Raw genomic sequence first — 15340 nt, 5'->3', positions numbered from 1 at the left:
TCCTTTGGCTTCCTTCCACTACAAGATAACTAGGAGGTTGGCAATGGGGATCTCAAGTCTGCTCTGGGTGTTGCATTATCCATGAGAAAACAACTGGAAGTACTGAGCACCTTGCCTGAAACATAGCATGCTCTCCTTACTTTCTTCCTCTCTTCCTTTAAAATCTCAGGTAAGTTAAACCGTAAATACTACCATCGTCACATTCAGCACCCTTACCAATCTGACAGCTTCCATTATCAAAAGTTTTCATTTAGTGAAAATTATGAACCTGAAACTGTGCTAAGAGCTTTGGTACACATTTCCTATTTAGTCCTCACAGCTCCCTGCAGAGTGTTTTTATCCTCATTTTTCACATGGAGAAACTGAGGTTAATAAGAACTCAGTAACTTGCTTGGCAAAGCATTGTTAGCTCTCCTTAACTAGTCTCTGTGTAGTTTCTCATTAATAATGAGCATAGCTAATATTTATTAAGCACCTAATGTATGATAAAAATGCTCAGCACATACTTATACCTATAATCTTCACTACAAACCTATAGGGTAAGCACTAGTATCTCTTTACATGCGATAAAACTAAGTACAGAAGGATAACACAACTTTAATATGTTTCCAAGTCATGATTTTAACTCAGATGATTTCTCCCCTGTGAAATGGGAATGAATATTTTAGCTGGAACCCATTAAAACTGCAAGATTTCCAAATATGATAAACAAATTACAGCAAAAACTTGTTAATATTGGTCATCACAGAATGCTTTCCATGAAGAGCTCATATTCACATAAAAAGGATAATTGTCTTCTAGCATATAGTTATTAGTCAAGTGTTTTCTTATATTTAATTCATGCTGCTGTTGATTTTAAAGTGTAACAACTCTTCTAGGACTCTTAACACAAGTATAGTGGAGTGGTTAAGAGTGCCTTGTTCAATTTCTGGCTCCTCTGCTTACAAGATATGCCTCAGTTTCTTTATTGGTAATGGAGGTAATATCTGTCTTTCAAGGCCATCATAAAGATTAAATCAATTATATATTAAGTGCATACTAAAGAACCTGATAATGCAAGTGCTCAGAAACTATTAGCTGCTATCGCCATCATTATTTTTACTTCTTTTCTATTTACACTATAGATTCCTACATCAGTTTTTTAGATCCTATAAAGAACGTGGCCCACAAGTGGAGCCTCATAAGCACAGATTGACTTATCTCCTCTAGGGTGATATGATGGAAATTATACCAATATTTTTAAACAGTTGATATTAGTAAAATCACAGACATGCGTTGCTTTTCATCTGGAAAATAGAAATAGTAGGGGTCCTTCCTAGTGGTGCAAGGGGTTAAAGCAAGCCACTTCAGCTTGCAATAGATCCCTAGCTAGGGAGGTGACCCATGTGGCTCAGCAGACCCCTCCTGTCTTACCCACTTCTCCCCTCAGCAGTGTATATCTGCCAATTCTGCTCCCCATTCTGTCTCTGGTGAATCATCTCACCCCCAACACCTCTGGCCTTTACCCAGTTCTGTATGATTAAATAAATAAATATTTTAAAAAAGAAAGAAAGAAAATGGAACTAGCAAAGGAAAGGAGGGCAGGTGGGAGTGAAAAGACTTATGTATAGTAACTGGGTCAATAAAATATGACTGAAACATAGACAGAACAAGGATGTCATGCTACTTTGAGATCAACCTAGAGTTAGAGGAAATGGAGTAGGCCCTCTTTTGTTACCAAGTTTTCCCACCCTAAATTATAGACTAAGCTAGAGAATGGGGGTACAAATGAGGATGCATGGTGAATAACAGCTATTGTTGAATAGTGAAGGAAGTGGCAGTCCATGCAAAGGAGCTTCAGGAATAAGAAAGAAGTAGCACTGATGTTCATGAGGGTTATTTGCTAATACTTTTCTGTAATATCTCCACATGACATTAACATAGGGTAATACCAGATATATCAAACATGTTGAGAAAAACTCTCTTATGAATTTTCTGCAATGATTCCCATAGAATTGGTATTCTTCCTGAAATGTTTGGTAGAATTCACCGGTGACACCATGTGGAGCTAGAGTTTTCTTTGTTGGAAAAGTTTTAAAAATTCATTTTTATTTATTTAATTATTTATTTTGCACCGTAAACATACTTTCTTTTTTTTACATCATTTTTCATTTTGTGCATTTTTCCAGCTCAGTTGTAATCCCCAGGGGCCTCCTATCACCAGTTCACCTGTGTGTCATCACCATAATCCAGTGCACTCTTCCCATCCCAGTTCTGACATGATTCCCCATCCCTCTTTTTTTTTTCCTTCCTTGATCTCTTATGCTCCTGTTATCAGTGAAACCATCTGCTATTTTTCTTTCTCTTGCTGGCTTATTTCACTAAGCATGATCTCCTCCAGGTCCATCCATGTTGCTGCAAAAGGCACAAGTTTATTTTTTGATTGCTGAGTAATATTCCATTGTGTATATGTACATCTTATTAATCCAGTCATCTATTTTTGGGCATTTGGGTTGAGTCCACATATTCCCTATTGTAAATAGAGCAGCAATAAACATGGGGGTGCAGGTATTCTTTTGATTCACTGTTTTTGTGTCCTTTGGGTATAGACCTAGGAGTGGGACTGCTGGGTCATATGGAAGCTCCATGTTTAGCGGTTTGAGGAACCTCCAAACAGTTTTCCATAGTGGTTGTACTAGTTTGCATTCCCACCAGCAGAGCAGGAGAGTTCCTTTTCACCACATCCTTGCCAACATCGGTTGTTGCTAGTTGTTTTAATATGTCCCATTCTCACTGGGGTGAGGTGGTATCTCATTGTGGCTTTAATTTGAATTCTCTTTATTATAAGTGATGTTGAGCATTTTTTCATACAGCTGTAAGATGTGAAACCATAAAATATCTAAAAGAAAAGGTAGGCAAAACTCTGCATGACATACACCTCAATAATACCTTTAAAGATACATCACCCAAAGCACGGATAGTGAAGGAAAGAATAAACAGCTGGGACTACATCAAGTTAAAAAGCTTCTGTACAGCAAAAGAGACACTACACAAAACAAAGAGATACCCCACTGATTGGGAGAAATTTTTGCACACAATTTTAATGACAAAGGACTGATCACAAAGGTACACAAAGAGCTGATGAAACTCAACAAAAATAAAGTGAATAACCCCATCAAAAAATGGGCAGAAAGATCTTCCAAGACACTTCTCCGAAGAAGAAATGGAGATGGCCAGCAGGCATATAAAAGTTCATTTTTTAAATGAAATTCTGATTTCTTCCCCCATATAAATTTTGGTCATTTGTGTCTTTCAAAAATGCCTCCATTTCCTGAGAGCTATGTGAACCTAGGTTTTCCAAAGCCACTGAAGCAAGGCCCTTCTATTATGAAGTCTTTCACTCTGGCTGTTAAGGGACTATTCACACAGCCACTCATCCCAGCCCTATGTTAACTTCAGACTCTGTTCTCTTTCCACTTTTAAGTGCCTCATTCCCAAGTCTTGTGTAGTTTTCTTGTACACATGTGGTCAGCAGTATATAACACTTGAGGGAATCCTTCACACACATCAGAAGGGAGTCTGTATCAACCTCTCCTTTAAGATCCTGTTCTACATACTCCATCTGCCTTCAATTCTGTGGACCTCCAGTCCCATGTCCTCAGGCTGGGATGTCCCTGGGCTTAGCTTAATTCTCCTAGCACTACAAAAAAAAAAAAAAAAAGCTGGGAAACTTTCTCCAGATAGGAAGCTGGAGCAACTGTAGGATTCACATCATTTTATTTCCAGCTCTCAAGAATAACTCTCCTTTGTTGCTTGATGTCTAAACGCTTGAATGCCATTGTCTCATGTTTTGTCTATTTTAGAAAAATTTATTCAGGATTAATTGTAAATCTGCTCTATTTTGTCCAGATACAAAAGTTCTGCTTTTGAGTATTTATCTATTTCTGTCAAGCTCAGAGTTTTATTATATATTTATGTACATCTAAGTCCTTGAATTTAGCTTTTTCTTTAATAGCTTTTCCTTTAGATTCAAAGAATGAAAGTGTTAGAAAACAAAGAAAAATGAAAATTATATTCATAGAGGATCTAATGAACATATATTTTTTCATAGCTATTTTTAAAATATCTAGCATGAGAAATGAGCTGCCCCAGGTAGACTAAGGGGAAAAAATTTTTCAAATCTTTACCAGGAAGAGATTTAACTTACTCTAAATCTGTATTAATTTGTTGCTCAGAAAGTTGCTGATTTACATGCAGATCTGACTCTTGTGTCTTATTTCTTCTTAGTGCCAGATGAAAGCAAAGTCCATTCATTGTCTGGACACAGATCGGGTAAGAAATTCCTTATAACTGACTTAATATTCTCCTTCCTGGAAATCACTAGCTGTATTTGAGTAGCAGTTGGAAGCAGTTTCCATCCACTAGTCATTGAAAGGCTTGCTAATTAATACATGAGATGTCTCTGACTTCCACAAAGATGAATTATTGCTTGGCTGTGTGTAGTGGTATAATGTATGCTGACTCAAAATATTTGAGAGGAAAGAATAAAGGTTCTCAAAAAATATTTTTGAAACCAAAAATCTTAAAACATATATTCTAACTCAACACTTAGAAGAAAAAACAGTATTTAAGGAAATCCAAGAAAGTTTGAAATTTTCACTCATGGTGATTTTTGCATTAAAGTGTCATGACAAAGAGTTCCAGAATAAAGATGTCATGGATTCTTTCTCTTCAAAAAATAATAGTCTTTTTGCCTGTCTTCAAAGGGGATTGTGTCTGAGATGCCTGTATTTTTCTCCAGACTCATGAATGAGCACCCTAGCGGTTCTCTAGAGTGTTCACAAGGATCTCTAAGAGCCTCCTAGGTCTTTTTCTGTCATGTGTAGATATCTTCACACCTCAAATTCAAGCTTTCCCTTCAGTGCTAAGTGACCTGCCTTTTGTTCCTCAGCCCTTTCTTCATCATTTATTCACATTAGTTGAAAACACTTAAAGCTACTAAGCTGGTAAATACTTCAATAATCCCTTTCCTCTAGGGGTGCATTATTTGGGGGGAAATATCCATTTTACTCTTAGAATTACCACTCCAAACAACAGAAGAGTTACAATTTGTTGGCATCCCTCAGTTTCTGAAACAAAGAAATCTTCCCATCACCAAGCGTCTCCTGTGTTTATGTGCCAATTATGTTTTCAGCTGTAAGTGGTCTTGATGCCTCATTACCTCCATCATGTTCCAGGGCAAGATTATGATTTTTTCTTTTCTTCCTTTTCCATATTCTCTGGTGATAACAGCAGGGAAGGGCTGGTTCACAACTCAGATTTTTTTCTTTTCTGCTCTTCCTAATAAAGAGCCTAAAGAGGTTAGATCACTGTGAAAGAAAAGCTTTCTGTGGGAGTGATAAATTGACACACACTGCTTGTTCCCATCCTCCTTTGCCATTAAATTCTCTACTACTGGAAATGTTTTTAGGAGCCTGCAAAGGAAGTTCTCAAGGCCAAGGAAGCTCTAGCTAACCTATATTATTTTCATCTTTAATGCATGGTGCTTCTCGTGGCTAGTTCTCCTACCCATAATAATGTTGGATAATAGAGGATGGAGTCTATGGTAAACGTGGAAGCACTTTTTAAGGTTGTTCAATTGGGTCTCTGAAACAAGCAAAAAATAAAGTTGTTGGCTTTTCCCAGGAAATCAAAAATGATTTTAATGTGAGTTATTTTCCAAACAAATTACTGTACCAAAAATTTACTATTCTTTTTAAATGGGAATGTGCTTATCTTACTATAGTACTATCCTATTTTAGGTAAATTCAAGTGATATGTTTTTATATAGGTTGATATAAAAATATTAACAAAGAATTACTCTAAGTATAAAAATTTAAATCTTCCAAATTAAAAGAAAATGTCAAAAATGACATAAATTTAAAACTGTCAGGCACACTAATTGTAAGTTCCACATGGCTTATTTTAACTGATTGATAGGAATAGTACAACAGTCTTTATATCATATGAACCACACTGTTTTAAATAATCATATGTTTTAGAGATGATTTTTGGTTGCTCATGTACTGTGAGTACAACATTCACTATTCTTCTATTTTTAAGTACACTTAGATCTGATTACAGCAAGTTTTTCTTTGGCCATCTGTGGCAGCAGTGCAAACGCTAAAAAATAACCAGAAATTTGATAACTATAGAGCAAACATAACATATGCTAAAACACAATGCAAAGGGCTAAGCAATCTTCTAAAATTGTACACTTCAGAGTTAAGTTAAATGAGAGTTCCCTGTTAAATATTTAGGGACAGTTCTGAAAAAATGCAGTGGAACATTAAAGAAAAATGTTCTACCAAGGTTATAAAGGCATATAGTCCAGGGGTATTCCCTCCCTCTTTTTATATTCATTTCTCTTGAAAAATTCACTTAAATGTCAGTGATCTTCAGGACATATCCCTCATGTACAACACAACTTATGACTGCTATATTTTGTACAGGAAATTCTCACTGAACTTGGTATTGAGGGTAGGCAGGTGTAGTAAGGAAGGATTGAGTCCTTTGGACTAGCAGCCTCTTTCAGTTGTACAGAATCATTTTAAATATTCACCTATTATAAGGCAGTCTCAAGTCACTACAATCTGACGATCATTACCAGTCTGTGAGGCTCATAACTTATAATGTTCTGTGATCATTATTGACTCACCAATCTTCACGAGCGTCATTCAACTTCCTTTTTGTTTCTCCTTGTCCCAACATTGATCCTCTAGAATGGCTAGGTAGAATTGAAAAATATATATGTATGTCTTTTGCTAAAATGTATTTCCCTTTCCCTTTATTTATTTATTTATTTTTTTAACTCGTCATAGAAATGTTGGTAGCTTTCATATTATCCAAGAACATCAGGACCTTAAATTAAATTGTATATGCCAACCCAAATCTATCATCCATCTTCTTTTTCAGGATGATATTCAACATTTTAATGAATTCATCTGAGTTAAAATTTCTTCTGAGTCAGCTACTCAGTGTGGAGAGGGCCATTAGGTGCCAAGTTCCATCTGTTGGTGTGTCTTGGGCACCTCCCAAATTTGTGACACTATTTTTGGCACTATTTCCTTGGCTTAATCTTTAAATGGTTGGCTCTTTAGAGCTCATTCAAATTAAAGGCTCAGGTAAGATAAATTTTTCAAACAGTTTTGGTCCAAAATGTAGTGGACTTTCATCCCTTCTGAAACCAGTCCAGTATTCTTGAGATTCCTCTAACAGCCCACCCCAGGGGTTTCTATGGCAGTGTCTTGCATCTCATACTTTTATAAGGAAGATGGCAGAATGATTTACATGTTTGGGTCTTATTTCACCTTGCTATTTTTAATTTCTTTTCAAATTTTATTGATGTGCCAATTGTTTACAGACCTATATAATTTGGGGAATATAATTGCACACCTCCATATGTATGCATGCTTCTCGCCTCCACCAAAGTCCAGGGCCAGTATCCTGTAAACTTCCTGACTACTCTCCCAGTCCTTCTTCCATGTTTTCTTTGGTTATTTATAGTCTGCAAATGAGTGAAACCATCAATAATATTTCCTTTCTATTTTTTTTCACTTAGCATAAGCACCTTAAGATCCATTTTGCCCTACATCTATTTTATTTGTTTTAAATAGTAATTGAGTAGTATTTCATTGATTTTGTGTATGTGTGTGAGTGTGTGTGTGTATGTATCTATACATATTCCACAATTTGTGTTCTAGTTTTTGATGATGGCAACTTAGGTCATTGTGAATAAGGCTGTTTTAAGCAGGCATGCATAAATGTTTTCATGTTAATGTTTTCTGTTCTTTGAGAACGTATGTAGGAGTGGATCTTATGTTTGGTGGATGATATCATCACTGGATCATATGTTTGTTTGTTTGAGGAATCTTCCTACTGTTTTACATAGAGGTTGTACCAAATTGCATTCCCACCAAATGCTGTATGGTCTTCTTTCTCAGCTGTTTCCAGTCTTTTTGATATAGACTATTTTTATTGGTGTGAGGTGATCTCTGATTGTGAATATGATCTGCATTTCCATATACTAAGTGATACTGAGGATTTTTTTTTAAAGATTTACTTATTTGTGCATACAGAACTGGGGTGCAGGCCAGAGGCTCAGGGGCGGTGAGAGGCTTCACCAGAGTACACTGCTGAGGGGAGCAGCGGGCGTGTCAGGAGAGGTCTGCCACGCCATGTGGTCATCTCTGGGGCAGGCGGGGATTGAGCTCATGAGAAAGTGGTTTTAGATTCTCAGTGCTGTGCTTTAACTCACTGCGCCACCAGGGAGAGCCAATACTGAGGATTTTTTTATGTGCCTATAGGCCACCTGAATATCTGGTTTGGGGGAAGTATCTAGTTAGGTCTTTTGCCCATTTTTTGATTGGTTATTGCTTTTTGGCTGTTAAACTATGAGTTTTTTTTTAATATATTTTGGAAACTAACCCCTTTTCAGCTTGTGATAGGCATTATAATCTAGTCTGGAAGTTGCCATTTTGGTTTTTTATTTACGTATTTGTAATCCTGTAGGATTTTCTACCACATAGGAGAGGTTTGATTTTCTGTGGAAAGGTGGGACTTTACCAGGGAAGTGAGAAGCAAAATGCTTTATGTTTTATTATTTTTTTAAAAAGCATAAATTTTAGAGACTATTGAAAAGTCAAATGTTGTCTTCTTTCACCTCTTTCCTGAACTAGCTCACTAATTGACTGACAGAATTTGAATTCTTACAATGAAGGGGGCCCCCCCAAAAAAAAAAACCTCAGCAAGTTAAGTTGGATATTTTGAATAATAAAGCCATTGTAAAAGATGACTTAAGTATTTTTGAAGGAAAATTAGAATCGATTGAAAAGGGCATCAAATTTGGCATTTTTTATTTTAATTATACTCTAATTTTTTCTATAGGCAGACTCACTATGCCTAAGAAGGAATCTTTCGTTTTTCCCTTTTCTACATACTGAACTGAGACTTACAACAGTAGTTTAATGCTTCTCAGCATTCAGACAGAAAGGATTTATACATTTTGCTTTTTTACTGTATCTTCATTTTTTTTTTGTTTTGATTTACTGCTTGGAACTATTTTAATATGTATTGACTGTCTGCAGAGATCGTTGCTGACCCAGCTCTTTAAGATGATGCAGTACTGAAGAAAGCTGATGAGTTCTTCTTTATGAGCCCTGACATATTAATTAGCAAAATGGACTAAAAAGCTTTCCTATTTCTATTTTAATTTCTTATATTCTCAAACACCTGTCTATATAGCTGTAAAACAGGCTAGTCTGTAAAAGTAATGGTTGGCACTAAGTCCAGACCTTTTCTGAGACAAGTTTATCATTTAATGAGCAAGTATCCCTTAACAGTCTAGAGGGATTATGTGCCTGCAACCACCATGTTGGCATTTTAACACATTTTACTGATGAAGAAGCAGAACCTCTGGGCACTTAAGATAGTTCTTTCTCATTATCTAACCAGCAGGTTAGGGAATGAACTTAGACAGTGTGTGGTAGAACTGGTGTTTTGGCATAATCACTTTCTGCCTAACACCCCCAAAGTCCTAGGGGCCAAGAAAAATATAGGAGTAAGACACAGTGTAGTTGGAAGAAACAATGCACATGTTAAAATATTCCATAGACCAGAAGTACAGTGGGTGTATTTTCTCTAACAAACTATCAATCAGTGAAGAACGTCAAACCATTTCTTCCTTGGTTCACTGCGTGCATGTGTACATGTGTAAAAGTTTAAGAATGTATGGCAAAAGGTAAGAGATATATGAGAAAGAAAATATGCCTGTGATGGGCATATATTATACATAAATTTTAGCAAATGTGCATAAGCTCAGTATCCTTATAACATGAGAGCTTAATATATAAGTGGCTTACCTGGCAGCCCTTAAATCCTGCTCTGAATACATTGTCATAAACTTCCAATCTAGAATGTTCACATATGGCTGAAGAAATATCTGGATCTTGAAAAAAAACAGTGATTGGAGAGTCACTTTTATACAAGAATAATGGGTTATTGAATGACACTTCATAAATTGTTTTGTCTTAGTGTTCATACCTATATAATCTGTTAAATTAAAATACGCTTTAAAATTTTGGAAGGCCATCATGGTAATTTTTCACATATGAGTCTTTCAATGGATTGTTGTTTCTCATCATTTTTTTTTATTGAGAAATTAAAAAAAGGTGTTAGGCTGTTGAGAAACTAAAATCTTGGAAGTTAATATATTATCAGTACCTTGAACTCTCTTGGTCCTCTTCCGTTGATTGAAGTAAAACAGCTTACTACACTATTTAGGTAGATATCTCATTTGGTACTTACTAAGCTTTTCTCACTTGCTATATTGTGTACCTTAGCTTTAGACATAAGAGCTATATGGATTCCCCATGTACCCCAACTTTGTTTCACATTTTCACAGAATTCATATAACTAAAAAAATTAGAGATATGCCTAAGTCTTCCTATATAAACTTGATTATAAAGCAAACCTTGTGTTTTCTCTGTTATAGAAAGTTACTGAATCTTCTCTGAAAATCAGTTCATCAAGTTGAAGTTAAATAAATATATCAGTTATTTTAGAAGTGAGATGATCCTTTATTATTCAAATATGGCATAAGTATTTCTGAATGTCATAAGCAAGCAAAAATCTATACTTCTTTTCAAATTAAAATTCATAATTATTTTAGTTTGACTCATATTGATTAAATACCCAAATAGAATACTATACAGTATTATTTCAACTGATGAGGACAAAAAGAGTTCAAGTCATTAATATACTAACTCATGGGGTTTTAGCTTCTCAACAACAACAATAAAAATTTCATATAAACAACAATATATAAAAGACTCAGGTGAAAAATTATCACATATTAGAAATTGGGTTAAGTGACTACATAGACCTGATCTCTTTCTTAGAAAGAAGGTTTGTGGACCGTCCCTAGTGGTACAGCAGGTTAAAGCACAGCACTGCTAAGCTAACTGCAGCTGCTTCTGCAAGTTCAATCCCTGGGCCTGGAGCTGACCTACATGGTGCCACAGACTTCTGTCTCACCAGCTCCTCCCCTCAGTAGCGTATTTTGTGGATCTGCCTGTTCTGCTCCCCACTCTGTCTCTGGTGAATCCTCTCACTGCCCCTGTACCTCTGGCCTGTACCCCAGTTCTGTCTGTATAAATAAATAAATCTTTAAAAAAGAAAAGAAAAAGGTTTGTAAAATGGTAGAAGAAAACAGCTACCTAGTTAAATATTGTTTTGGTGTCTTCATGTTAAAAAGTGTAGTGAGAAATAACACACAGGAAATAATACTTTGTTCTATTTAGGACTGAGGGATGGCTTTCATGTTTCATAAAGAAAATACTTCCATAGAAAATCCGGAAGTTAAAAGTCTGGGAAATAGAAAAACTCAATGAGCTAGTGCATTTCAGACATAAGGGAACTTACGAGACCATGAAACATCAGTATGTCCAAAGAGTAAAAGGAAGAGTAGCAAGATAGCGGGGTGAGAAAACAGATGGAGATTAGGTCATGGGGAACATCCACCAAATGAAAGAATGCAAATTTTTATCCTGTAGTCCCATATAATCCAAACAGATCAAAGGGATGGATTAATAATCAAGTTATATCATCTGGTGGCTGTGAGTTCTTGAAAAGACAAAAAATGTATGGTGGTAAGCAAAGGAGGAAGTACTTAAGGATAATACTTAGGAGACCATTGCAGTAACCCAGAGAAGAGATGATATGGGGCCCTCCCTGGTGGTGCAGCTGGTTACCAATGCAAAGAACTAAGAAGCTATCTGCAGCCACTGCAGCACAAGCTTAATTCCCAGCCAGGAGCTGACCCACATGGTGTGGCAGACGTCTTCTGACCGGCTCACTGCTCCACTCAGCAGTGTATTTCTGTAAATCTGACTGTTCTGCTCCCCACTCTGTCTCAGGTGAATCCTCTCACCTTTTCCCTGCACTTCTGGCCTGTACCCCAATTCTTGTATGCATAAATAGATCTTAGAGAGAGAGAGAGATATGATGATGATGATGATGATGATGATGATTGGGGACAAATTTAATCAATTAGTAAAGAGAATGGGGAAAAAAGTGCTCGAAGTGAAAGAAATAGTGATCAGAACAGGGTTGGCAGAGAGCACAGTGAACTGCAGTGGAAGACTATGGCTGCCTTGTGGTGCGTAAACCAGAGACTAATGGGGAAGGGGAACTCTACACTTCCAAAATATACATATTAGCAATAATGTAAATCAATGGCAGTTCAAACAATTATTATTTTTTTTAAGTCAAATATTTTCAAGACAAAGCCCGGAAATCTTTTGTTTTTGTTTTTAAATCAAATCTAGTAAGTAAGGAAGAGATTCCAGTTTGATTCTCAGTGTATCAGTCAGCTATTAGCGCTTCTCTGTAACATGTTAAAACCAACAGTAAACAATTATTAATGGATCGTGAATCTTCAAGGAGGCCGGAATTTAAATTTTAATTTTAAAATTTAATTTAAAAGTGCTGGACTGAGTTTCACTATAGTCTACTTTAAAGATTGAGGTGTACAGAAGGAAATATCCACTCTGCCCCCCATCACAGGCCCGGCTGGCCATCACAGAACTAGGTTCAGATCTGTCAATTTCTGTTTCCTTAGTTTCTTCTTTCATGAATTCAAACATCATTGTTACCAATTTTCCCTGATACAATAATCTAAACTGTCATTGAAATTCTCAAAATTTTTCCAAACCCAGCATGAATAGCAGAAACCTAGAATAAATTGGTATAAAATACATACTTTTCTTCCAGCTTCTCCAAATGAAACTGACCAAAATTGGAAAAATATCTGTACATAGAAAGTACATATTTTGTTCAGTTTTACAGACTTACAAAATTTACAAAATCTGTATTTGTTTATAGTTAGTATAATTATACATTTTATTTTTATTATGGTGCTCTATTTCTTCTCCCTCTAAAGACACAGGAAAAATTATTTTACTTTGTACTCCATTAAGTAAGCAGTTTATTTATTAAGTAAGCGGTTTATTTTCCTCACCCCTATCTCTTTATATATTGGTTTTTATATGAAAAAAGCCTCAACAAAATTCTTTATTATTTCCTATTATTTATTATTCCTATTATTTCCTTTATTATTCCTTTATTATTCCTCATTCAGAATTTGACTGTTGATCTTTGGAAATAAAATATATTGTGCAGAAATGTGCCTAGATTTAGAAAAAAAAAATCATGGTTTTAATTTTTTTTTTTTTGAACAAGCAGAAAATAATTGTATAAATAGGAAAGGATTCTTCTGTCAATGTCAAAATGTATCATATGTGTCTGGAATCAAATTTCACTATTTATGCGAAATATGTGACTTGAACTTTTGGAAAATAGTGGTTTGGAACTGACAATTCTAATAGTGCTTCTAAATTCCAGAGTGAACATCTTGACCAAAAAAAAAAGTTATTAAATGATTACATAATGGTTGATAAATACAAAGTGAGTGTTTCACATCAAAACTTTATTGTAGATTGAGCTGTCTGTACCCAACTTGGCATGAGTTCTACCCTGGGGGACATCAACTATAGGAGCCACAGAAAACAGCAAGAACCCTAAAACTTACATTAAAATGACATCATCGATCAGAACAATACTGTGTCTATTTGGATGGACATCAGATGCAAAACCAAATCCCATTCCTGAAAACATAAGAGTTATATACTTCATTTACAAATGAGCATCAGAGCTGCCCTCTTTATAGTTAAGATGTCTTCTGTCAACTTTCTGTAATGAAATTATTTCAACAGGATCATTGGACTCTATTCATGCTAGCTGAGAGCCCCTTTTGAAGCACAGTCTTGGGAAGAGAGAAAGCCTTTCAGTTCCTATCTGATCTTTAGAAAAGTTCACAATGGGTTCTAGAATTTAAGATCATACTCTTCCTTGGGAAGGTATTTTATGTGTAAATTTGTCTTTCTGATAAAAATAAACAAACGACAACTGCAATGACCCACAGCAGTTATAAGCTACCTGCTTGTAAGACTTTTAATTAAGTTTCTGTGAAAAATATGGTCTGCCAGTGTTAGCGAAATGGTTCTATAGCCACTTAAGCAATGACTTTAATCTTAACTTTTCTCAGCTAAAAATCATATCAATGCATAATATTGGAAGGACAGATTTCCAACCCTATTTAGGAAATCTAAAGATGAACTCTTATGTAAAACATGGCCCAATCTGTCTTGATTAATGTGAAAAGCCAAAGCCTACTTTTTAATTTTAATATCTAATAAAGGTATAGTGTTATGACGTCATTTTGGAATTGTTGGGTTCAGAGTGGGGTCCTTGGTTTCACTCTGGGAAAGGTTTCACCAAGAGCTCCCCTTTCACCAGTTCCCAGGCAAGTTTCTCCAAGACACAGAGGTATTAGTTATATCTAAAAGGGCCGGTTTTTTATAAAAGGGGAAGAATAATACTGGACACTTGGGCAGACACAAAGGCAAAAAGGGCTGCCCTGAAAGGGACAGGTTTCCTGAGAGAGGTCTGCATGGTTGCGGGCGGGAGGCCTTGAGGAGAGCTGCCTCTGCTGAGGCAGGTCTGGGAAGAGAAGCCCAGGCAGGTACAGGTCAAGGACAGGCAGGAGGCTGCTCCATGCAGAGGGAGAGAGAGTTGGTGAAAAGGAGCCCCCCACACACAGGCAGGGGTGGGGGGTTTGCAGTGGGCTGCTGCCCCAGTCAGTGTAGAGATAGCACAGAAATAGTCTTCCTCTCTGAGAGGGGCTCACTCCATCTGGAGTGGTTTGTTTGTTGCTGACTTTGAATAAACTATGTAGAATTTGAAAGGGGCCAGATTTCTACAATGGCCCTCAATCTCCATATCTTCACCTTCAGCTTGGTGCTCCCGCACCCTGAAACCCCCTACAGCAATCAGATACCTGCTTGGGCCTTTCGCTTTGTGACCTAGGTGTTCTGTTAACCCGTTCTGCCCCACCTCCAGCTCCGGACAGTGTGTGAGCCAGGTTTCTGGTCCATGGCGCCTTCTTTTCAGTTTTTCTCTTCTTATCCTCCATCATTACCAGCTAATCTTGCAATATATTTTAGAAAATACTGTCATTCATAATGTCAATGTTACTTTATATTAGATTGTAAGTTAGGTGTATATAACACTTGAGTTTTATCAACATTATTTTGGAGGGATAATGAAGCTTTGAATGACTTAGATGTTTCAAGAACACTACCTATTTGAAAAATACCAAGGCCCCTTTGTTCCTGTATGTAGGCTGTAAAGACAGACATTTTAATATCTCTAACAAGTTGTACTATGTGTTCATCCGTTGTTCTTCTGTTACAGGGCAAGGAGA

The 15340-nt window shown here is 36.4% G+C and overlaps 1 protein-coding gene across 2 annotated transcripts in view; it reads left to right on the top strand.

Annotated features, from left to right (window-relative positions):
• Nucleotides 1-15340, top strand: part of PARD3B (par-3 family cell polarity regulator beta) — a 489342-nt gene that overhangs the window by 154087 nt on the left and 319915 nt on the right. For both annotated transcript variants that reach the window (XM_012727531.1, XM_012727528.1), the window contains exon 13: nucleotides 4267-4311. In XM_012727531.1, coding sequence (XP_012582985.1) covers nucleotides 4267-4311 — 45 coding nt within the window. The remainder of the gene's footprint in view (nucleotides 1-4266; nucleotides 4312-15340) is intronic.

This window comes from Condylura cristata, unplaced genomic scaffold (assembly GCF_000260355.1).
Source record: "Condylura cristata isolate star-nosed mole 26May11 unplaced genomic scaffold, ConCri1.0 scaffold00002, whole genome shotgun sequence".
Lineage (NCBI taxonomy): Eukaryota > Metazoa > Chordata > Mammalia > Eulipotyphla > Talpidae > Condylura > Condylura cristata.
This window is presented reverse-complemented; position numbering and strand designations above follow the sequence as displayed.